The sequence below is a fragment of the Capricornis sumatraensis genome, chromosome 14 (assembly GCF_032405125.1).
Source record: "Capricornis sumatraensis isolate serow.1 chromosome 14, serow.2, whole genome shotgun sequence".
NCBI lineage: Eukaryota > Metazoa > Chordata > Mammalia > Artiodactyla > Bovidae > Capricornis > Capricornis sumatraensis.
The window spans coordinates 67,722,437-67,747,137 of record NC_091082.1 but is presented as its reverse complement, the minus strand read 5'-3'; the positions used below and the strand labels follow the sequence as shown (position 1 = coordinate 67,747,137).

General features: G+C 40.0%; 1 protein-coding gene across 7 annotated transcripts in view; it reads left to right on the top strand.

Annotated features, from left to right (window-relative positions):
* The window catches only part of ABL2 (ABL proto-oncogene 2, non-receptor tyrosine kinase), a 92,539-nt gene extending 68,107 nt beyond the window's left edge, over positions 1-24,432 (top strand). The window contains exons 1-13 of one of the 7 annotated variants that reach the window (XM_068986061.1): positions 2,088-2,199; positions 5,456-5,518; positions 6,739-6,909; positions 10,550-10,845; positions 13,971-14,243; positions 15,305-15,389; positions 16,336-16,513; positions 17,076-17,260; positions 18,384-18,536; positions 19,409-19,498; positions 21,984-22,157; positions 22,709-22,942; positions 23,252-24,432. In XM_068986061.1, the coding sequence (XP_068842162.1) occupies positions 2,088-2,199; positions 5,456-5,518; positions 6,739-6,909; positions 10,550-10,845; positions 13,971-14,243; positions 15,305-15,389; positions 16,336-16,513; positions 17,076-17,260; positions 18,384-18,536; positions 19,409-19,498; positions 21,984-22,157; positions 22,709-22,942; positions 23,252-24,432 (3,195 nt within the window). Of the gene's footprint in view, positions 1-2,087; positions 2,200-5,455; positions 5,519-6,738; positions 6,910-10,549; positions 10,846-13,970; positions 14,244-15,304; positions 15,390-16,335; positions 16,514-17,075; positions 17,261-18,383; positions 18,537-19,408; positions 19,499-21,983; positions 22,158-22,708 lie in introns of those variants that run through there. The other 6 variants (XM_068986059.1, XM_068986062.1, XM_068986058.1 and 3 more) reach the window with 6 other exon arrangements.
* The last annotated feature ends 269 nt before the right edge of the window (positions 24,433-24,701 follow it).

Sequence of the window (24,701 nt, the reverse complement as noted above, 5' to 3'; positions counted from 1 at the left end):
TGTTACTATTACCTCTTAATTCTTTTCAAGAGTAATTATTTTTAATAAAATGTTAACATGAGTTTATTGTTATTTTGAAATTAATATTACAATTTCTCAGTTTTAATTTCAAATATGGTAGATAATGGTAGATACAGCCTACATAACAGAGGTCTTTGGAGAGTCAATACTAATTTTTTTTATGTTTTTAAGAAATATTTATTTATTTGTAGCTGTGCTGGGTCTTTGCAGCGCACAGGCTCTCCGTTGCTGCTCATGGACTTTTTTCTAGGTGCGGCAGGCTCTCTAGTTGCGGTGCATGGGCTTCTCATTGTGACGGCTTCTTCTGAGGCAGAGCACAGGCCTTAGGGTATGCGGGCTTCAGTAATTGTGGCTCTCGGGCTTAGTTGCTCCTTGACATGTGGGATCTTCCTGCACCAGGCATCGAACCCATGTCCCCTGCATTGGCAGGTGGATTCTTGACCACTGTACCAGGAGGGAGGTCAAATACTTATTTTTTTACTTTAAAAACTTTAATTAGGAAATATACATAGCATAAAACTTACCTTTTATACTGTTTTAAGGTATACAGTTTAGTAGCCTTAAGTACATTCAGTGTTACATAGCCACCCAAGTGCAGAGCTAGATTTCCAGAGCTAGAATAGCTTCTACATATTTCATATAAGTGGCATTGTATATTTGTCCTTCTGTGTCTGACTTATTTCACTTAGCATGATGTTTTCAAGGACCATCTATATTTTAGCATGTATAAAAATTTTGTTCCTTTTTATCGTTGAATAAATTCCATCGTGTGTACCATATTTTGTTCATTTGTTCATCCTCTGTACTCCTGGTTACAATATAGGAGGATTAAAAAATGTAACTTCATTATTGATAATTTAAATAGCAGATTTACTGATTAAATAGTAAATCATATGGTATAGAATACAGATATCTATAGAACATGAATTATGGAGCTTCTTTCCCTTTTATTTTTTGTAATTCAGGGAAGGAGAAATTCAACCTGGTATTTGAAATTCTGAGTCATTGATTTGAGGTAACCCGTTAGTCATTTGACTCTTACTTTCCTCATTATGTTAACAGTACTGGCTTCGTAAAAGGTTAATTTCTTTGAGTGCATAAGCTTTGTTTTTTAAAAAACTGTTAATTATTACCTACACCAGAGTCATTCTTTCTTTAAGCTTGCATTATAACTTTTGTAACATCTTTATTGAAGGCTGTGTCAGTTTTACTATCAATAATTTTACCCTGTTAACTTTTGTTGACCTGGAACCTAGCACAGTAGCTGGTACATAACAACTACTTAACAAATATTTGTATAATAACAGACATTCTAGAATTATTTTTGTAGGTTATATCCCTAAAGTCATCCATCATTGGTAGATTTCGCTAGTTTCATTCTTATAAGGCTCTTGAGTTTTATTTAACTTTGTTCCTATATATTAACAAATATTAGGCTTTTACTTTCAAAACTTTTAAAGTTTTCACTGCTATCATGCCATGTTTTTTAACCTTTGTTAAGCAATAGAGCCAAACTTTTACTGAAGGCCGTCATTTCCTGGCTTCTGTGTTTATGAATCAGATTGCAACTATTTCTTTAACTTTGGATTTGTGGTTTCTTGAACTACTTTAAGTGATGCAAAAGATGACTCTTGTTAGGCGTTTCCTCTCTTTTAAAAGTGTATTTGGTGTTTTATTGTAAACACGTTTTCTCCAAGGAAACTTCTGTACAATCTCACTCCATCATCACCTAGGAATGAAATCCCATCTACATGCACTGACGCCTGTGTATTTTATCATTTGTTACTCATGTGTGTTGGTTTTTACTTATTTAGTTTTTCAAAATATTCCAGAGTTTTTTAAGTAACTGCATTCTGACTCAATGTTTTGCTGATTACTAGACATTTCCCTTTAGGTAACTCTCCACCCACACTGGACTTGTAAATGTTACCCTGCCATTGGTTCCCTCTGGCCACAGAGTACATGAATAAGTGTCACATGCATGTGGTATTGCTTGTCAGAGAGTAGAATTCCAAGACTTCCTCCGTACATAGAACAGTTAAACTTGCGTGCTTCTGGGCAGAGGAATGGTCTTTGGGACAGTTCTGCTTCCACCTAATTGTTATGGCAGAGATCAGGACACATCGCTTTGCTGTCTATGCAGTGAGGCCTCAGAAACGGCTCTCCCCAGCTTGACAGGTATGATAACAGGGGTGATCATTTGGGGGAGGATAGATAACCACAGTAATCAAGCATGAAAGAGATTCCAAAAAATTTGTACTGCTATTGTGGTTAACATCTTTATTCTTGGCCAGTGAAGCTTTCATGTGTCTTTTCCCTGGTAGGGCCTTGGTAATGAAAGAATAAATGAATAAACGAATAATGTGCAGTATTTTTTAGTTTTAAGATATGTGTGGCTTGATATTGAGAACAATTGAATGATTTATCCAACCACCCTACATAGTTTTTAAAAGCACTGTTAAAAAGTATTAGCTTCCTTAGGGATTTGCCTGGTGGTTTAGTGGTTAGACTCCATACTATCACTTCCATGGGCACATCTGGGTTTAACTCCTGCTTGGGGAACTAAGATCCTTCAAGCCACGTGGCATGGCAAAAAAAAAAAAAAAGTATTAGTTTTTAAGAATATGCAGTCAGACAGAGTAGAATTCTGGCAAGGTAAGTGTTTATAAAAATGCCTGGAAATGCCTGCCAAACTGAAAGTTTTTATTAATTTCTCCAATTAATAACTGACAAATTTCTACTTAAACTGATAAAATTTATTGAATGACTAATTGGTAAAAGTATTTTTAATAAAATTAAACATTAAATTTAGGAATTATCTGTAAATTTGAGTTTGAGTCTTATTTAATCCTGATAATTTTCTGTACAAGCTACTCTTTCTAGTTTTACCTTATTTTTATTGTATCCTACAGGCATATCAGTAGAAAAAAATGACCTTTTCTTAATAGTCATAATATATTTCTTCTGGGACCTATTTCTGGGTTCCATATTCCATAAGTAAAAATTAGAGTCTTCTGCTGCCTCATCGTGCGTCCATGATGAGCCTCCATAATAGTGATTAATGAAGGATAACTCGCTATCTAAGGTACCTTATATAGTCACTTAACATTGTTCAAAAATGAAACATTCCCAGCCTGCGCACCTGTATTTGGGCAGATGCAGTGGCTCTGAATCATCCGGATTTGTCTGTCTTAAGCTGACAGGGAAAGGAGCATAGGCTGGATCTACAGGATAACACCGTGGCATTTACTTTCTGTAGGCCGCCCTCCCCTTTTTGTCTTCATTCCTTAGCTTTTTCGCCTCCATTTAGCTCTTTAACTCCTTATGATTTAAAACATGTTCATTCTCAAGAAAATGTTAGGATGTTTCTTGTCTTTGGAAAATTTGCTCTTTTGTTTGGTGCTAGTGGGTAAGATGGTGTTTAAGTGGATATCCTGTGCAGGCAGATTGTACAGGAAACTGACCCTTAGTTCTGTGAGAACAAAAGAGTGAGTGGGAAGAAAGAAGAAAGGAAGGAAATAAGATCTTTTGACTTGACCGAAAAGACTGTAAAACCAGAGATGGGAAGAAGGGGATTGGAGAATAAAAAGGATTGTTTTCCAAGTTTTGGTTCTTTTTGTACTTTGGCCTCTGACATGATTGTCTTCCTGTATTTATTATTTTGTCTATTTGAGAAATGTACGGTATTGTTCGGCATGTGTATATGTTTTAAGTTTTCATGAAATTGTGCTGAAGGTCTCATTCTCTTTTCTCCTTTTGTCACTTAACATGGTTTTAAAAGGCTGACTTGCCTTTAAAAATCCTCCTTTGAGTTTGGTGGCGCTCCTCTCCAGTGCAGATGAATCACATGTCACAGACATATCCTTGCATTTTGACAGTCTGTCATTCTACTGGCGTCAGTGCAAACTCTAGTTTAAATGTGCTTGTCTAATTTAAATGCTTTCTTTTCTCTGAAACCTTTTCTGACTGCAGAGTTTTGTCTTCTGTCCTCTCAGTGTATACTCTGTAAGTATAGCAGAATGTGTGATTCATTTATTCAATAAATTGTTTTTGAGAGCCTCTCATATGCAGTAACTGTTCTGGGTGCTTGGAATTTATCAGTGTACAAAGCAGATAAAAATTACCTGTCCCCATAAAACTAATATTCTAGTGGGGTGGGATAATAGCTCACATGAATAGCCACCCGGGAAGCCCATATATATGATGATAGACAAGTAAATTGCATTTTGGGGGTGATAAGATCAATGGAGAGAAATTAGTAAAGGAGACATAGGGGATGTGGAAGTGTTGTCAGGAACAGATGCATTTTAAAGTAGGATGGTTAGAGAATGCCATACAAAGAGGGGAACATTTGAGTGAAGGGTCGTATCGGTGGCTGAGGGAAGGATGTTTTGGGCAGGTGGAAAAGCCAGTACAAAGGTCCTGAGGTGGGAGTGTGCCTGCCTTGTTCAGGTAACGGCAGGGAGGCCAGTAGTCAGAATGAGGTAAAGGAGGGAAGGAAGAATAGGAAGATGAATTGGCCAAAGGCCCTCGTAAGGACTTTAGCTTTTTATTCTAAGATAGGGAGCTGTCAAAGAGTTTCACGTTTGGTCATCCTAGTTTATTTCAGTGTATAATACAGCTGTTCCTATTCACTATGATTATGTGCTTAAACAAGAAGCAAGATACCTGTTTCAGATTATCTTTTCAGGACATTTGGACATATCTTCAGGTTTGTTGTAACTTTCTTAATGTAAAATGATTTAATTAGCTGTGAAAATTAAAAAACATATTCTTTTTAAGAGGAAGAAGGAATGTGAAGAAGTGAAATAAACTGTTAGGAAAGCATCTGACCTACAAGAGGAATTTTTGTCTATAGGATATAGACAGCTATGAAGCCATTTAAAAAACACTGGTTAATGCTATTTTAAAAGACACCTCATTATTTCCTGTCACTTATATTTTTATGAAACTTAGTTGTTCATTCAGTCAAAATTGCTGAACACATATTATCTGACTCTTGCTAGAAAAAAAGATAAAGTTCTTATGCCAAGAAGCACATTGTAAAGTTGGGGAAATCAACATAAGTTGTGGATAAAAATAAGAGGTATTACTGTATCAAGTATAATGTATGTGAGGCTTCCAAGGGGAGGTTACATTGAAGTTAAGTGTTTTTAAAATGAATAGAAGTCAACCTGTCAAAAAAAAGAAAAAAGAGGGATGAGTTCACATTCTGGGAAGATAGAACTATGTGAACAAAGGCAGAAAGGTAGGAAGCATCATGGTGTTTGTTCAAATTTAAAATTCAAGGCGTGGAATGGGAGAGAAGGGAAGCTGGAGAAGTATTAATAGGTGGAGATCTGATTATGAGACACCTTGAAGGCCTTGTTAAAAGAGATTTTTAGCTTGATGGTGAACTATTGAAGTGACATGGTCAAATTTTTGTCTTAAATAGATCACTTTGCCAGCTGTTTGGAGGATGGATTTGAGGGAGACAAGACTGGAGGCAGTAGTCCAGGTGAGAGATGTTGGGAATCTGAACTAAGACATTGGCAGTACAAGTGGAGAGGAGGGAGTGGATTGGAAAATAAAACCACGGATTCAAGGGTTTTTCTTCTTCATATATGATAAAACCAAGTTTAAATTAAAAATGAGCGAAAGAGAGGGAGACATACTAGAAAAGAATTGTTACACGACAGAGGCAGTTGCATAGTGGCAGAGTGCCACTGAAACCCATTTTTAGTGACTGAGAAATTGCTGCTGAAAGAACAGTGTGCTTTTGGTATGATTATCCTGAACTGTGAGAAGCAGGTGATCTTTAACTAACATGGTATAAGGATCACCTATTTGTTTAGTGTCACTAAATTTAGGAACCACAAAGCCTTGAAGAAGAAACCAGGTCTTACAAGGCTTCAACCATTACAGGTGATAGAACCTCAGTAAATCATGTCCATTGCTGGCAGTGTTTTCTAGAGTCCTAATTAAGTCACAGTATTTTATTAAAAATGTATGAAAAGAAAAGAAGGAAAAATTGTGTTTTTTATTAAAACAATTAACAGTGGAAAGCTGTTGCGTTGTAGACTGTACATGGTAGAACAAAGGTATCTTGGGATGCCAAGAATATTTTGTATTAAACCACAATACTTTTCTGCTTAGTAGATAATTTTAGGATTTTTTTTCTAAAAGCACTATTTCTATAATTTTCTATATGTAAATGGAGGGCCTGGATTAATACAATCTATATATATTTCTTAAAATCCCTGTTATCTTTTCTGAAATTTGTTTTATATGAAGATAGTAAGGGGAGAAAGGTACTTTGGGAGGACTTCACTTATAAAACATAACTATTCCTTCTTAAAACCACCATCATCTAGACAAAATATCTTGTATGTTTTATAAAATGAACTGGAATTTCTTTTTGAGGTTTGTTTTTTTTTCTGAGGAAACTGTTTTTCCTATTCATTTACCTCTGATTTTCATGCATAAACATCACAGCTAAATGCTCATTTTGTGTTCTTTTCTCTATCTTATTATGTTTTCAACAAGTAGGTTTCTCTCCTGCTTAGGAGACATGCCATCTGCTCTTTCTTCATGACTCTACAACCCCGTGTACAGTTTTGTTCCTTGCTGGAGGCATCAGTATAATGCCAACAGCTAAAATACTGTCTGTGTACTGAATTCAAATGAATTTCCAACTGTTGGACTTAGTGTAAACTCCTTTCTCTTTATGTCTTTCAGAAGCCTTGCACCGCCCCTATGGTTGTGATGTTGAACCCCAGGCCCTAAACGAAGCCATCAGGTGGAGCTCCAAGGAGAACCTGCTCGGAGCCACCGAGAGTGACCCTAATCTCTTTGTTGCACTTTATGATTTTGTAGCAAGTGGTGATAACACACTCAGCATCACTAAAGGTGAGCTTCTACGTAACGTCCTCTCACTTTTCAGTTTTTATTAGTGGTTAAGAAATAATGGGATCTATTCTGGGTTCTGCCTCTGACTGGAATTAGGTAGGTAATTTGGGCCCAGGTACCTCTGGTTCATTCTCTTTTTAAAACCTTTATAGGGGATAATGCCACCTTATCTAATTCATAGGGTTTTTATTAAGGCTAAAATGAGACAAAGTACATTAGAAAAAAAACACCGCACTATATATATATATAAACTCGACTCCTTCTCAAGATTCTGTTCTGTAGGTAATATGCCAGCCTCTGTCTGCCACAAAGGTGAGGTTTACCGTACACCTCTCTGCAGTGGACTGTGGCTCCCTAAGAGGAGGCAGGTTTCCAGGCCCCAGTGCTGCTCTTAAGGGTTGTTCGTGGGCTGACTTCCTGTGAGAAGCATTCATTTACCAGTCTACGCTGAGATTAAGAACTTGTGCTCAAACTGTAAAACAACTACGTTGCTAAGTACACTTACTATTTAGTTCAGCTCACATTTCTTTTTTTAGAACAAAACTGAAGAAAGTGGTCCAGTGATTCACACTCTGGCACAAGCATCTTGCCTTGCTGTGGACCTGCTTTGGGCAGCACTGGCTTAGACAACTTATCTCTCATTTGTGTTTATATGTGTTAGTGAAAGGACGAGCAGGAAGGGTTTCTATTGCGGTAACACTCACGACAGAGTAGTAGTACTGTTTTCAGTAGTAAATCCTTAACAAAGAGAGCACCAAGAACATAATCATGTAAAAACCATCCCTTATTGGTTTTCTGAACGAGGACAGAAAATGTGGAATTTTTATGAGAAAGAAATAGGAGTGTGGGGCATTGTCATTGTATACATGAGTTGGATTGCTAATCTACTTATATTTTTCTTGTCTTTTGAATTTATGAAAGCTTCCTACTAGGAAAAAATAAGATTCTGGATAATCTTTAGCTAAGTGAAAGTGTAAATTAAATGATTCTTTGTCAAACAATACTTCTCTTATTTGTAAGGTTTGAAATGAGATAGTAAATGAGAGTGGATCACCAGATTAAGGAGACAGGTTTCCACTCAAGGAATGTTACCCTGAAATAAAATATTTTTATACATCAATTTTTAAAATCCAGCCAGATTCATCAAAAGCAGAAATCCTTAAAACTGAGTTTCTGGGGTATATGTATGTCCCAGAGTGGAGATGATGGTATGTATACATGCATTTGATGGTATTTGTTTGTGTGTGGAACTGTGTTTTATGATGAGAGGAAAATTTTACACAGTTTTAGGATACAGAACTTGAGAAATATTTTATACTTTGTGTGGTAGGTAGTCTCTTTGGGCTACAACACAGTCTTTTACTTTAGGTGCTTCAGTGGGTAAGTTGGTGAAGGTGACTCAGAACACTCTTTCCTAGATACAGTTTTCATGTCAGTATTTTCCAAGATTGCTCAGTCACCAGGACTACATTGATAAAGAAAGCCTTTTGATTCATCAGTTACCAGTTATGGCAACTACTAGTATGCATCTCAAAAAGTGGGATTTCATTTATCTTATAATCAACAGTGATTTCTTTTAAGGGCTTCCCTGGTGGCTCAGCTGATAAACATTCTGCCTGCAGTGCAGTAAACCTGGGTTTGATCCCTGAGTTGGGAAGATCCCCTGGAGAAGGGAATGACTACCTGCTCCAGTATTCTGGCCAGGAGAATTCCATGGACTGTGTAGTCCAAAACCTATGAAATGCCAGGTTTTTATCCAGGTTCTTATTTTTAATTTAATATAAAATGTTGTCGTGCTAAAGCTGATTTTTTATTTTAAAAGACAAAATATTTTTTAAAATTAAATAACAATACTTATTTTAGTTCTTTCTTTGAAGGCAATATTTTGCTTGAATTAAAAAATTAGGTTTTCTCTGGCAATAGGGTCAATGTTTATTCCATTGTTAATCTTCATGGTACTCAAAACTTCCAGAGTGAAAAATTCTCCTCCTAGCTGCCAAAAAAGAGAAAAACAAATAGCCCAAAACCTAGAGTGTTCGACTATATCGTGATTATGATGACCTGTCATTATCAGTTCTTTGTAAGGAAGAATAATGTATAATAATGTACTTGGTAAAGAACTTAGTCTTCTCATTTTCTTAAGAGTATTAGAGAAAAGCTGCAGACTGACAAGTGTTATATAGCTTTTCTGACAGCACTAAGATTTGTTTTCCCTGCAGATATGATTGGGGAGTATTTATCAGCACACTTGTGCATTTCCACCGCCACATGTACACACACTATCTACCTATACATGTGTATGTGTGCGCACGTGCACATACCCATGTTTTTTCTCACTGAATGTCTCACAACCCAGGGTCTTGAGTGAGATAGTAGGGGCAAATAGAAAGTCATACTATGGCAAACATTTCTGTAGACCACTGAAAAAAGATGACTGGCAGAATAATAATTTTGAGTTTTTCCCCCAACAGTCTTTGCTTAATAAGTACTGGGCCACGTGCTTTTGATTGCTGCGGCTGTCTTCTGTTCTCTGACACTGAGGGGTGGATGTGAACTCTACAGGAAGGCTTGCATCTCTCAGATATGGGGGTGTAAGGCCTTATAAGGATTTATATTTTTTTATGACCTTGCCATGCAGCATGTGGGATCTTAGATCAGGGATCAGATCCATGCCCCCATGTATTGGGAGCATGGAGTCGTAACCACGGAACTGCCAAGAAGTCCCAGGATTCTTTAATTTAACGCTTACTGATAATGATCTCTCTCACCTTTCCTATTTTGCTTGGGCTGCAAGTACAGGGGAAGGATGCATGTTTAGGGAGTCTGAAGTTGATACTCACAACTTTATTCAAGAAATCAAGGACATTGAAATTGATAGCAAAGATACTCTGAGTAATTTGAGTCTTAGGCTCCAACTTTAGACTCAACTTCTCTTTGCCACGCACTAATTTGAGAGGAGGAGATGGGAGATTCATTCGTTATGGGGAATGAGAGGGAAATTATTTTAAAACTTGAGTCCTGGAAAAGATTGTGCTTTTGAGGTTCTGACTGCCGACCCCTACCTCCTCACTTTTCTTTCTGAAATATTGCTGATAGCTCTGTGGTCTGTGCTTTTTTGTTTTTTTATTTTTGCATTGATGGTTTTTGTAGCCTTGTTGCCAACTGAAATTTAGAAGTAACTTTGTGTTTTACATGTCTAATCCCTAATCCTTGATTGCTTTTAGCATTGAACCATATATATGTTCTGTGACAGACTCTTTTGAGGAAAAAATTAATTTCTTTTTTTTTTTGAGGAGTGAGACCATGTCCTATTCCAGACATTTGAGTGACCTTTTAATCTTTGTGTGCTACCTTAGTTACATATTTGTAGTTTCCTATAGTATAAAAGTTTTTGAAACCCTATCGATAATGACAGAAAAACATTTCTAAGTATGCTTCTTTTGTTTAAGCTACAAGCTAAAAATATCAGTCAGGCTATGATGATAGCAAAGTTCATTTTCATTATCTTTAAAAAAACTGTGTTGGTTTAAAAATTCTTGATTCATTTTTTTCACTGAATTTCAAGCTTGACAGTAGACTGCTTCTGTTTCAGATAAAGTCTTACATCTTTTCTTTCCCTCTGTGATGATCTCCTGGCCAGGTGAAAAGCTCCGAGTCCTTGGTTACAACCAGAATGGTGAGTGGAGCGAAGTTCGCTCTAAGAATGGCCAAGGCTGGGTGCCAAGCAACTACATCACCCCTGTGAACAGCCTGGAAAAACATTCCTGGTACCATGGACCTGTGTCTCGTAGTGCAGCAGAGTACCTACTCAGCAGTCTAATCAATGGCAGCTTCCTGGTGCGAGAGAGTGAGAGCAGCCCCGGGCAGCTGTCAATCTCGCTCAGGTACGAGGGGCGTGTGTATCACTACAGGATCAATACCACCACAGATGGCAAGGTAAGACTGGCCGGCAGCCACCTCTCGGTGTAAACGGGCCTGCTCTTTAGAAACAATATTCAGAATGATGAAAGAATACAATTTTTATGTCTGATATGAAGAAAACTAATCACTGATGTGAGTTTGAGCTGTTTGGCACATGAGAGAGTGCTTACTCTTTTCAAAACAGTATGGTAATGGAAATTAAAAACAGTATTACATTAAGAGTTTAAAGATGAGCTAGATTTGAAGGTGAAAGATGAAGGAAACAGCTGTATAAGTTAACCGTTATCATCAGTATACAGATATGCACGTATACATCCAATACATTGTGTGGAATTTTATAAATTAAACCGTTTAGCTTTGAAAATTATAATAATCTCTACCAGAAAGTTTAAAGAGTAAAACTTTAGGCTTCTGAGACTGATATTGGTCATTAATGTATGTTAATGTAAATAGGTCAGTCAGTCATTTAGCACTTCACAGGTTAGAAAGACCAACCGTATAAGAATGGCTAGGTTAGAATGGAACTGTCTTACTTTATAAACGGTAGAGAGTAGATTTATGTCCGTTCTTCTGTTGAACAGTAAATTTATAGTTAGGATGTGCAGGCTGAGTTGCTCTGTGGCCTGTGGGATCTCAGTTCCCTGACCAGGGATTGAGCCTGCTTTGCCTGCCCTGCAAGGTAAGTTCTTAAGTGTTGGACCACCAGGGAAGTCCTTGAATAGTAAATTTAGATTGAACTGTTTCTTCCACTTTTTCTCTCTTTATGGTGTGTATAGTAGGGGAAAAGCATAGGCTTTAGAGCAAGCAAATCTGGTTTGCTGGGTAACTCCATCATTTATTCACATTGTGACCTTGCTTAAGCCTCAGTTTCCCATCCCATTTTATTGGCAGCATTCAGTGAGATAATTTCAATAAAAGATAATGGCTGGTAAAAAGTAGGAAACAGTAAATTATTAATTTTCTTTGCATCACCCTAGAAGACATATTTTTTTCTTCATGTAACCAAATAGAATCAGATGAGTGATGATATAAGGGCCACTCAGCAGAATCTACTTCTGGTTGTCTTCCCAACAGAAGTGAGTGGATGTGTGTTCAGCAGACATGTACAGGAATGTTCATAGCAGCGTTATGTGTAGTAGCCAGAAACTAGAAACACTCAGCTGTCTGACCGCAGTGGACTGAATTAATAAATTGTGGTATATTTGTAAAATGGAATCTCACACAAAGTGAACGCAGCACTACTACACACGTTACTAGCAAAAACCATGACCCACTGGCTGCCTACTCTTGCAGATAAAATTGTACTGGAATGCAGATGGACCCGTTTGTGTATGTGTTGTCTGTGGCTGCTTTCTCAGTATTACGGCAGACTTGAGTAATGACAGAAATGCTGTGGCCACAAACCTAAAATGCTTAGTATCCGGCCCTCTAGAACAGTCATAGATGAATCTCTTACACATGAAGTTGAGTAGAAGGGATTAGTGATTACTGAGGAATGGGATGAGGGGAGTGGGAATGACCTCTAATGGGTCTGGGGTTTCTTTGTAGGGTGATGAAAATGTCCTGAAATTAGTGGTAATGGTTGGACAGTCAATGCATTTATTAAAAGTCACTGTCTTGCACAATTGAAATTGTGAATTTTGTGGTGAAATATATGAATTATATCACAGTAAAAAAAGTTGAGTGAAAGAAAACAGGCACAAAACAATACTTATTGTGTGGTTCCATTTGCATAGGTACAGTTCACAGTCTAAGCTAATCTAAGGTGTTAGAAGTCAGCAGAGTGGTTACCTTTGCGGGGTCAGTAGCTCGGAGGGCAGGAGGGAGGCTGCTGGGTGCTGGTAATACTATGATTCTCTTGGGTGGGAGATGTTTATCATGGGTGAGTTCACTTTACAGGACTCATCTGTTCTCCATTTATTAATTGTATGCTCTTCTGTATACTCTAGAATCTCTTTTTTAAAAAAATAAACAAGCTCCCTTGGAAGATGAGGCTTAGAGACTGCTATCCTACTTTATCCTTCTTCTTGCTTATCACAAATTAACGACTGTTTTGTTTACTTTCTGAGATAAAATTGTGGCTCTTTTTAAAAAATTGCTTGGACACTCAAAAGTGCCTCTTAATGAAATAAAAATCATAAGATATTTGAATATCCTCTCTACCAAAAAAATTAAAATCAGTGGTTTTCAAATTATGTTCTGTGTAAGATTCTGAGGTGGGAGTTCATAAACTTTTACAGGAAGCCAGTCCCCTCTTACCTACTTTAATCAGCACTTCTCTTCCTTTATCTTCCATATTTGGGCTCCTTAGTCATTTAGCTTAAAAATATTTGAAGACCAGTGATCTTGATGATCGTGAGATATAGAAGCTTTTCCCCTCAAGACTCGAGCTACTTTAGGAATCATAAGAAGAGTAGTTTAAATGAGATTAAAGTGAAGTTCTCTGCCCACCCCCACCCCCCAACATCATGGTTAGATTCTTCCGTAATTCTTCCACTTATCTCAGTAAGATAATGCCTTATTTTCATCTTTTTTTAAATCAGCATTTTAAAAATTGAAGTATAGTTGGTTTACAGTGTTGTGTTAATGTGTGCCATATAGCACAGTAATTCCGTTATATGTATATCTGTGTTCTTTTTATATTATTTTCTATTGTGATTTATCATGGAATATTGAATATAGTAGGACCTTGTTGTTTATCCACTCTGTATATGATATTTTTCACCTGCTGTCCCCAGCACCCATTCTATCCCTTCCCCGACTCCCTCCCTCTTGGCAACCACCAGTCTGTTCGCTCTGTTTGTGATTTTCTGTTTCATTGTGTCGTTATTTTAGATTCCACATATAAGTGAAATCACAGGGTGTTTGTCTTTTTCTGACTGTCTTCACTTAGTATGATCACCTCTAGTTGCATTCATGTCGCTATGAATGGCCTTATTTTGTTCTTTTTTATGGCTGAGTAATATTCCACTGCCATACACACACACCACATCTTCCTTATCCACTCATCTGTCGATGGACATTTAGGTTGTCGCCATGTTTTGGCTATTGTGACTAGTGCTGCTTATTTTCATATCTTGAGAGCAGTGAGATAATGACCCCTTTTCAGTTGGTTTATTTTTCTCCGCTCTGCTCACCAGGTATATGTAACTGCTGAGAGCCGGTTCAGCACCTTGGCCGAGCTTGTTCACCATCACTCCACGGTGGCTGATGGGCTGGTGACAACCCTACACTATCCGGCCCCCAAGTGTAATAAACCTACAGTCTACGGTGTGTCCCCCATCCACGACAAGTGGGAAATGGAACGAACAGATATTACCATGAAGCACAAACTTGGGGGTGGTCAGTATGGAGAGGTTTACGTTGGCGTCTGGAAGAAATACAGCCTTACAGTTGCTGTGAAAACGTTGAAGGTGGGTTGCTGAGAATTACAGTTTTCAGGCATCTTTTTCTTTTGTGCTGAATCACTTGGAAATACCAGCGTGCCCTTCTTTAACTTTGGAACACTTTCCACCTACTGGTGCCAAGCACATCAGCAAATTGTGATGATTAACCCTGGTGCCATTGCTGACAGTGCAGGGGCAGATTATTCACTGCAGTGCAGTGAAACCCACCTGTGGGGAAGGTTTGTCCCTGGGGGCTGTTGATAGAGATCTTGGTGGGAGGTTAGAAGCAAATTATAAGTTGTAAAAGCAAAGCAAGCTGTTTTCCTTCCTCAGAACAACCCCTGCTGGGCAGAATTCTCCATGCATTGTTGGAGAATCACTCTCTTGTTCTGTCCTTTGTCTCCCTGTTGCTTGCTTCTCCCATCTCCCTGAGATTAGATCACCTTATTCTTCACATTCACAGGAATCTTCTTCCTGATGCCAGCCCGTCTCTCTCCTTTAAGCATCCTGGTAGTGAATTACAAGTTTTGTCACTCATCCCATTCTCTGAAGATTTTCTCGTGTGCCTCAGTAACTCTGGAGGACTCCTAAGGACTGCTTTTCACCTCTGAGTAGTAGTCAGTTCTTTTACCAAGCGTTTATTAAGTGCTTGTTCTGAGTGTGAACCAGTATGCACAGCCTTGCAGACATATCTTGCTCCTTAAGGAATCTGTCAGGAAGACAAATAGGTGAACAGCTAATTGTTCTGGCTCCTCTTTCAAAAGCTTAAGATATCTGGAAAGAAACTTTCAGAGAATGGAATTGTCTGTCCAGGTCTTTCGTGTTTCACGATTGCTGAATTTACTTACCCTACTAAATTTTACTTCAGTTTCAAATACTGAATAAATTAAAGGAGACCTTTTTCTTTCTTAAGTGGACTTATACAGAGCACACTATGCAGTGATAAAATTTCTTGAAGTAAGTGCAAAAATATCCAAAAGATACCCTCTTTTAAAACTGAGGTTTTAGGAGTGTGAGTTGACTCAAATGATTAAGATGGGGGCTTGTCCCTCTCCTCTTTTTCTTTCTTATCTTCCCCCCCTTTCCAGGAAGATACTATGGAGGTGGAGGAATTTCTCAAGGAAGCTGCAGTGATGAAGGAAATCAAGCATCCTAACCTGGTACAGCTATTAGGTGAGGGAGCTTGTCTGAACCATAGGTTTCCTCAAAGATGCTTGTCCCTCAACCCCCTATTGTCCCCCAGTCCTCCTTTTGTATCACCATGGCAGAAGCTCTCAGTATAAATCTATTTCAATAAATGGTTGTTATTTTAATCAGAAGTCTCTGTGTTTTAAAATTACCCAAGAAACAGTGACCTGGATTGATTGCAATGTATGAAACTGCCCAGCTTGTGCTGATTGCCCCAGATCCAAAGTTCAGAATCATTCAAAATGATACTAAACCACAAACTATCCCAAAATATTTTTTACAAAATAAAGAGACAGTAACCAAAGGACTGTTGAAACAGGTTAAAAATTGTGACCACCCAAGTGCTTTGCAGTGATCGATAGGCTTCTTACCTATTCAGGTCACAGAGAAATCTTTGACTGAAACAATTGCCCTTTTCAAAATAGGGCCAGTTTCTTTGGGTGTTCATTGAGCCAAACTACCCCAAAGGAAATCGCTTCTTTTGTATTTTTACTGGGAGTCTGCTGTGTAGTAATGAAATCCTTGCAGTCAGGGCTCATATAGTCTTTACCGTGTGCACAGTTGCTGTTACTTTTAGATAAACATTGTCAGCAGGAGGCAGCTGAGGATGTGAAATCATGGGCTCACACAGAACTCTAGAGGCATTGGTGGTCCTGACCCCTTATGGAATTAAGACAAGTGACTCTACCTTTGTTCAAACAGGCGCATTCTCAAAATGCATGTGAGTTTCCAAAGCATGGTATCATGGGAAGTAGAAACTCACTATCATCCAGCTTCTCAACGCTGCTGTGTTCTTTTCAGAGAATGAAATGGCAGGAAAGGAAAAGATTACTGCTGGACTAGATTTAAAAAAAATTGGCAGTTATTCTTGCCAAAGTGGTTGGAGTGTTTAAGTATATACTAACAAAACAAGCTCTCTTTGAACCATCAGGTGTGTGTACCTTGGAGCCGCCGTTTTACATTGTGACTGAATACATGCCTTATGGGAACTTGCTTGACTATCTCCGAGAATGCAACCGAGAAGAGGTGACTGCAGTTGTGCTGCTTTACATGGCCACTCAGATCTCATCTGCAATGGAGTATTTAGAGAAGAAGAATTTCATCCATAGGTGTGTAAAATCTGATTGTCACCTGTGACTAACCAGGAAGCTGACATGCATATCAGATAACTCAGCAAAGTAGTTTTCTCTTTCACAAGGACCATTGTAATGTCATTTCCAACTTAGAAATCTACTCTGTCCTCTGATTGAAGTACTAATGCAGGGCCTTTGCTGTTCTCAGAACAGAAGGCTCTTTATTTTGCCCAGGGCTAAGTCCAAGATCATTTTGCTCCATCTAGTGGCTTGATTTTAAAAATAGTTTTCTGCCTTAGTAAAGAAACTAAAACCTCTGTTACCCACCTCTGAAACTTATCCCAATGTACTTATAAATGGGAACTGGTTTTCTGAAGCCTCCTTTATTGTGGCATCACATAACTGCCTCTTGGTGAGTATTCTACAAGAGATGTATAATTAGTGGCTTTCTACCATGTTAGCAATTTTCATGAAATACTACCATACCTGTCAGCACTTATCAAACCCTGCTTGCAGCACAAAGAGCTGATATGAGAGCATTCATGAGCATTTTCCAGGACCATCTGAATAGAATCACAGTAGGGCTTCTTTCCCACAGGGATCTTGCAGCTCGGAATTGCCTGGTGGGAGAAAACCATGTGGTGAAAGTGGCTGACTTTGGCTTAAGTAGATTGATGACTGGAGACACCTATACTGCTCACGCTGGAGCCAAATTTCCTATTAAGTGGACAGCACCAGAGAGTCTTGCCTACAATACCTTCTCAATCAAATCTGACGTCTGGGGTAAGGTTGGAAGGGACGTTTTTCTGTGTATCATCATTTTCTTTATACTTAAATGCTTAATTCTTTAAGAGCTGCTTTTTTTGGGTATATGATCCGTATCCTCTGCCTTTACACCCATCCTTCTTCAGTTATTCAGCAAGCATTTATTATTAATAAATACTATCTGCTGGGCATTTGCAGGGTACTTACTATAGAAAGAAACTGTAAAGAATAAAGTTTAAAAAAACCAAAGTCCCTGCCTTGGGAGCACTCACAGTCTAGCTACTATATTGCACTGAAGTTCTAACGATCCTCTCTATAAAGCTCCCTATTTTCCACATTAGACTTTATTGCTTGTGTCTAGAGCCCTATGACACAGAGTGGTAACCTCTTTTCAAGGAAGGCATGGTGAAGTTTTATCTAGAATTTGTCTTTGTAACTGATCTTGTTTCTACTTCCCTGAAAAGGATTATTACTTAGTAGCAATTTGGGGGACAGAACAAGTCAGGATGTTTGGATTTGGGGCGTAGAAATAGTCGAGAGTTCTAGATAATGTTTTACCAGCAATCTCAAACTCAAGAGTAACCTGTGACAGAATCAAGCAAATTCTTTCTTCACATGTGAATTTTATTTGATTTCAAATGTGTCCATTTTTATATTCTTCCTTTAGTATTAGTGACTTAAGAATTGTGCAGCTCATTAAATAGATTGTAAGTTGCTTTAAGAATAGTTTTGATTATACCTCAAACTTCTTATATGATCCTAGTTTATTCTCCCTCGTTGTAAAGGAAATCCAAATAAAAATTGGGAAACTTATTTATTTATTCTGGTCGCATCCTGTGTGGCCTTTAGTTCCCTGACTAGGGATTGAACCTGTACCGCCTGCTGTGAAAGCATGGAGTCTTAACTGCTAGACCTCCAGGAAAGTCCCCAAAATTGGGAAATTTAAAGAAAACTGTCTTTAGATTATACCTAAACTTTTCCTGTGGAAAATATCTTGAAGAACAAGTCATGCTTTAAGAATTATAAGAGTATACTAATATTGTAACATTGTGAAATTTGAAAGAGAAGTTACCTAATGGTATAAAATAAATAATAAATCAGAAGAAACATAAAAGCTCTTTTTTTGCAATCCCTTCTGCAGCGTTTGGGGTGCTCTTATGGGAAATTGCTACATATGGAATGTCACCATATCCAGGTATTGACCTGTCTCAGGTCTATGATCTACTGGAAAAAGGATACCGAATGGAGCAGCCTGAAGGATGTCCCCCTAAGGTGTATGAACTTATGAGAGCATGTGAGTATTCTTGCAGATTTTAATTTTGAAGTAGTTTAAGTTAGCAATTCTAGATGATTAACAACATTGAAAACATTTTTCCTATCAATGTTGTAAGATTGTATTCAGCCTCGTGACATAGAAGAGTTGGTCACTGATCAGCCAGCTGGGATACTGTGTGCTCTACTACTGAGTCATACTGGAATCCTAAAAATCATTGTCCATGGCCAGATACTCACTCAGTTTCCCAAAACATTTGCCTGTATAATAAGGTAATAAAAAATGGATTTGGAGATTAGGTTGGGGAGGGTTGCTCTCAGCTACACAAAATGAGTGTTGAAGACTGGAGAATGCATGAAAGTGGCTTCTGTGATATGTAAACAAGGGCATCTGACTTCTTAAAGATGAAAAAGTAGGGAGGTGAGGAGTGAATTAAACTGCAAGGTATTTGAGTCTCATTATTTTCTCATTGAGCATTGATTGCCTACTGCTCTCATCAAATGTGAATTCCAGACTCCCCTTTTCTGATATACTGTTATGTTTTGGAATGTGTACAACTAATTGTGAGTGAGAGTGAGTGAGTTTGAAGACAGGTTTTACTACTTTTCATTTTTCCAATGGAAGAAAACTTCTAAACCATCTCCCCACCCCCTCTGCATCGCTCTAGTGGAGGGAACAGGGGCTGAGACTGCATAGAAGGACTGGCCCTAGGAAGTGGGTTGATCACACCTCTGGGGCTGGGACTAAGAAATAGCTGCCTCACTGTCACTGCAGACTTGCTGTAACTCTTTAGCTAGCACATGTCCCAGTGCATGGAACTCACCCTCAGGTGTGCCCTGAATATTTAATTTCTGCCAAGAAGCTTTTACTACTGTTCTCTTTTGGTTACGTAGGCTGGAAGTGGAGCCCTGCCGACAGGCCCTCTTTTGCAGAAACACATCAAGCTTTTGAAACCATGTTCCATGACTCTAGCATTTCTGAAGGTGAGAACCTGGTGATTTACTGTTGGTGGGGGCTAGTTCTGGGTGCTAGGGATAATAATAACATTCCAAAAATGATAGTGTCTTGTAATTTGGGCTCCATTTCAGGATATTGAATTAATTCTTGGCCTTTATTATTGTTTTCTTTTTTCTTTTGCTGTTTTAAAATGTATCTTTGTCTCTCTAGCTCATATTTTTAATAAGAGTATGAACAAAGATTTAGCTGTAAGGGTGTTACATCAGAGTATAGTTTATAATACTGAAAAATTAAGAACATTTAAGTATCCAGTAAGTTAATTATTACATCCCTATAATTAAGTAGTTAAAATGACATTCTTAAATATATTGACACAGAAAGGAGTTTAGAAAGAGAATGTTAAATAAGCTAAGCTATGAACAGTGAGAATCTTTTTCTTAGGTAAAAAACAAGTATATGGACACATACAGGAAGTTTCCTACTTTTGTTTATAATGTCTCTTTAAAATTATATGCAAAAGTCAAACAGTAAACATACTTGTTGGAACTTCCCTGCTGATCTAGTGGCTAAGACTGTGAGCTTCCAATGCAGGGGACCCGGGTTGGATCCCTGGTCAGGAAACTAGATCCGTCGTGCCACACCTAAGAATTTAAGATCCCACATGTAATAAAAGATCCCACATGTCTCACTGAAGATCAAAGATCCTGCATGCTGCACCTAAGACCTGGTGAGCCTAAGCAAAAATAAATACTGAACAGATTAAATGCCCAGTCAGAAAATAAATAAACTTACTTCTTAGGAAGAGAGCAACTGGACTTCCCAGGTGGTCAAGTGGTTGAGAATCTGCCTGCCAGTGCAGAGGACGAGTTCGATCCCTGGTCTGGGAAGATTCCACATGTTGGGGGGCAGCTGAGCCTACGCGCCGTAACTAGTAAGGCCTGTGTGCTCTAGAGCCTATGCTCTGCAATAAGAGAAGCCGCCACAGCGAGAGGCCCACACGCTGCAGCTGCAGAGTGGCCGCCGCTCACCGCAATGGAGAATGCCTAGAGCAGCAGCAAAGGCCCCGCACAGCCTACACTAAATACATAAGCAAATAGATGAAATTTAAGAGATAGAAAGGCTATTCCTCGAGAGCTAAAAACACAGAATTCTGAGTTATACTTGCCTATTAGACATTTTGGTGTAGTTCCAGAGTTATATACATATTTTTTCAAATTTTTCTTTTTCTTCATAATTGAACAGAGCACTCACTACTTAAGTTCAAGTTAAAAAACGTTTGAAGAAGAAATTAGGCAAGTTGATGTTTTTTTCTGCTTCCTTTAGTGATTTATTGTGTTTTGCTAAGAAGAAGGGAAAAAGTACACCACCAGAGTTTAATGACAAGTATTTCCATCCTCGTCCTTCTATATATGGAACTTCTACAGGTTGGGGAGGGCACAGCTCGCCCTCTGGGCCAAATTAAGCAGCTCCCTATCAGAGAACTGTTCTCTGTACCCTTTAGTTCATGTGGAGTCAAATCCTGAATATCATTGGAATCTCATTGGCATGGCTTGAATTATGTGCTATTACCCACACTTGTGGGGGATCAATTTTGAAAAGTAATTACCAAAAATGTTGTAAATTACAAAATTCCAAAGTTTGACTGATCCATACTTCATTTTTGTTCAGGAATGAATAGCAAAGTGAGTCTTTGCCTTATTATTAAAAGCCGCAAATCCGATGGCCACTTTTAATCAGCTGAGGCTTACTAATAGGGTGAACACATTTTCAGGAGCCTCATTTGCTTCATCAGCATGAAATGTATCTAGCCTCCTTTTTTTTGCAAGGCACAACCTGAAAATAAAAATATCTGCGAATAGCTGTTTGCTTTGTTCAACCTCTGAATAAGTTAGTAAATAAGCATATCCAATTGACCAGTGAACATATGAAATCACCCATCATCAGAGAAGTACAAAATAAAACAATGAATGGCCACTACACACCTACCTCTGAAATGCTAAAATTAAAATCAGACAAACATCAAACTTTGGCAAGCATGCATAGTAACCAGGACTTTCCTATAAGTTACTAGGGATGGAGACTGGGACAGCCAGTTTGGCCCTGTGACCCACCGGTCTTGCTCCTGGATCTAGCAGACGTGCATACCATTGTTGCAGTCAAAGACACATAGTAGGGTGTTTCTAGCAGTGTTAATAACCCCAAACTGGAAACAACAAATATTCATCAAGAGGAGAATGGATGAATTTTGGTGTATTCACATATTTGAACAATACACAGCAACAAGAAAACCCCCTGCCACATTCAGTAACGTGGATGAATCTACAGCTAGAATGCTGAGCAAAAGTAAGCCCAAACTCGAAGGGTGCATACTTTGTGACTCCAGTTACACACGTTTCGGTACTCTTCCTTCAGGTCCTCTCAGTTGTCTGCCTGTTCTGAAAAGAGAAAACTCCCTTTTTTCTCTTTTGTCATAAAATTGTTCTTTTTCTCATTGCCCTGTCCTCCACACAGAGGTTGCTGAGGAGCTTGGGAGGGCCGCTGCCGCCTCATCTGTGGTTCCGTATCTGCCCCGGCTGCCTCTGCTCCCTTCCAAGACCCGGACGCTGAAGAAGCAGGGGGAGAACAAGGAGAACATCGAGGGGGCACAAGATGCCACAGAAAATTCTGCTTCTAGTTCAGCACCAGGTACGAGTCCCTGGGGAGGCAGAGGCAAACCGCCTTGTTTAAAGAGCCATGGGGCATGAAGCTTTTATTTCCACTTTCCTGCCCATCTTCCTCAAGGAAGAGTGTGGCGGGCATCTGTTTCATTTACCACTCTAGTCCGCGGCTCTGCATTGCCAGTGTTAGTAGTCATGATGTGTCCATTCAGCACACAACTCTGCCTCCCACCCCATTTCCTAGATTCCTGATTCTCAGATAGTTGCAGTCCTTATGGTTCTGGCAAAAATTTCTTCACTGAGTCTGATTGGTGAAGCCAGGTTGCTCTGTAGTTGCTAGGGAAAAGATGGATGCGGAGGTAAAAACCAGCAGGTTTATTTCTTTCCGTTTATATCTCACATCACATTTGGAACAGCAGTGTGACATGATAATGTGTTTATTAGTTTCCTCCAAGTCCTGCTAACACTTGACTTTTAATAGATGCCAACAACACTCTTCACAGTCCAGCCTTAGTAACTCAGGCGAGTCACTTACTTTTCACAATACTGATTGGCTCTTCTTTTTTTTAAAAAAATCAGGGTTCATTAGAAGTGCACAGGCCCCCAGTGGGTCCCCAGCACTGCCTCGAAAGCAGAGAGACAAGTCACCCAGCAGCCTCTTGGAAGATGCCAAAGAGACATGCTTCACCAGAGATAGGAAGGGAGGCTTCTTCAGCTCCTTTATGAAAAAGAGAAACGCTCCCACACCCCCCAAACGCAGCAGCTCCTTCCGAGAAATGGAGAACCAGCCCCACAAGAAATACGAACTGACGGGTAACTTCTCATCTGTTGCTTCTCTGCAGCATGCTGAAGGGTTCTCTCTCACTCCTGCCCAGCAAGAAGCGAGTCTGGTGCCACCCAAGTGCTATGGGGGTAGCTTTGCACAGAGGAACCTCTGTAATGACGACGGTGGTGGGGGTGGGGGCAGTGGCGCTGCTGGGGGTGGGTGGTCTGGCATCACAGGCTTCTTTACACCACGCTTAATCAAAAAGACACTGGGCTTACGAGCAGGTAAACCCACAGCCAGTGATGACACGTCCAAGCCTTTTCCAAGGTCAAACTCTACATCTTCCGTGTCCTCAGGGCTTCCAGAGCAGGATAGGATGGCAATGACCCTTCCCAGGAACTGCCAGAGGTCCAAACTCCAGCTGGAAAGGACAGTGTCCACCTCTTCTCAGCCAGAAGAGAATGTGGACAGGGCCAATGACACGCTTCCAAAAAAATCAGAGGAAGGTGCCGCTCCGACCAGGGAGAGACCAAAAGCCAAACTTTTGCCCAGAGGCGGCACCGCTCTTCCTCTCAGAACCCCCACTGGGGATCCAGCCACTACAGAGAAGGATTCTCCAGGGTTGGGGGTGGCTGGAGTGGCAGCTGCCCCCAAGAGCAAGGAGAGGAATGGTGGGGCACGACTTGGCATGGCTGGAGTCCCAGAGGATGGCGAGCAGACCAGCTGGGCTTCTCCAGCCAAGACTGCTGCGGTCCTCCCAACCACTCATAACCACAAAGTGCCCGTCCTTATCTCACCCACTCTGAAGCACACTCCAGCTGATGTGCAGCTCATTGGCACAGACTCTCAGGGGAATAAATTCAAGCTCTTATCAGAGCATCAGGTCACTTCCTCTGGAGACAAGGACCGACCCCGCCGGGTAAAACCAAAGTGTGCCCCACCCCCACCACCAGTGATGAGACCACTGCAGCATCCGTCCGTGTGCTCAGACTCCACGGAAGAGCCAGTCGCCCCGACTGCAGTCCAGCCCAAGTCAGAAACACAGGAGGGAGGGAAAAAGGCGGCTCCAGGGGCGGTGCCCATCAGTGGGAAAGCTGGGAGGCCTGGGATGCCTCCACCTCAAGTGCCTCTGCCCACATCTTCCATCTCGCCAGCCAAAATGGCCAACGGCACAGCAGGTACTAAAGTGGCTCTGAGAAAAACCAAACAGGCGGCCGAGAAAATCTCAGCCGACAAAATCAGCAAGGAGGCCCTGCTGGAATGTGCTGACCTACTGTCCAGTGCAATCACGGAACCTGTGCCCAACAGCCAGCTGGTGGACACTGGCCACCAGCTGCTCGACTACTGCTCAGGCTATGTGGACTGCATCCCCCAAACTCGCAACAAATTTGCCTTCCGAGAGGCTGTGAGCAAACTGGAACTCAGCCTGCAGGAGCTGCAGGTGTCTTCCGCAGCCGCTGGCGTGCCCGGGGCAAACCCTGTCCTTAACAACTTACTGTCGTGTGTACAGGAAATCAGTGATGTGGTGCAGAGGTAGCCACTGGTAGCCAGGTGGGAAAATGCACACGTTTCTGAGGGGAGAGGGAAGGGGACTTGTTTCACTTGTGTTCTTGTTTCAGAAAATGGAAGACTGATACTTGAGTGTGTTTCTGTGAAGTACCTCAGATCTCTGAGTTCTCACGTTTACAGGTTCATCTCAAAAATAACAAAAAGCAAAATCCATAAGAGAGAGGGAAAATAGATGAGGGGCAGGGCAGTTGTGGGCCAAATCAGAAGCTGCACTGAAGCATCAGGGACATGTGCCTG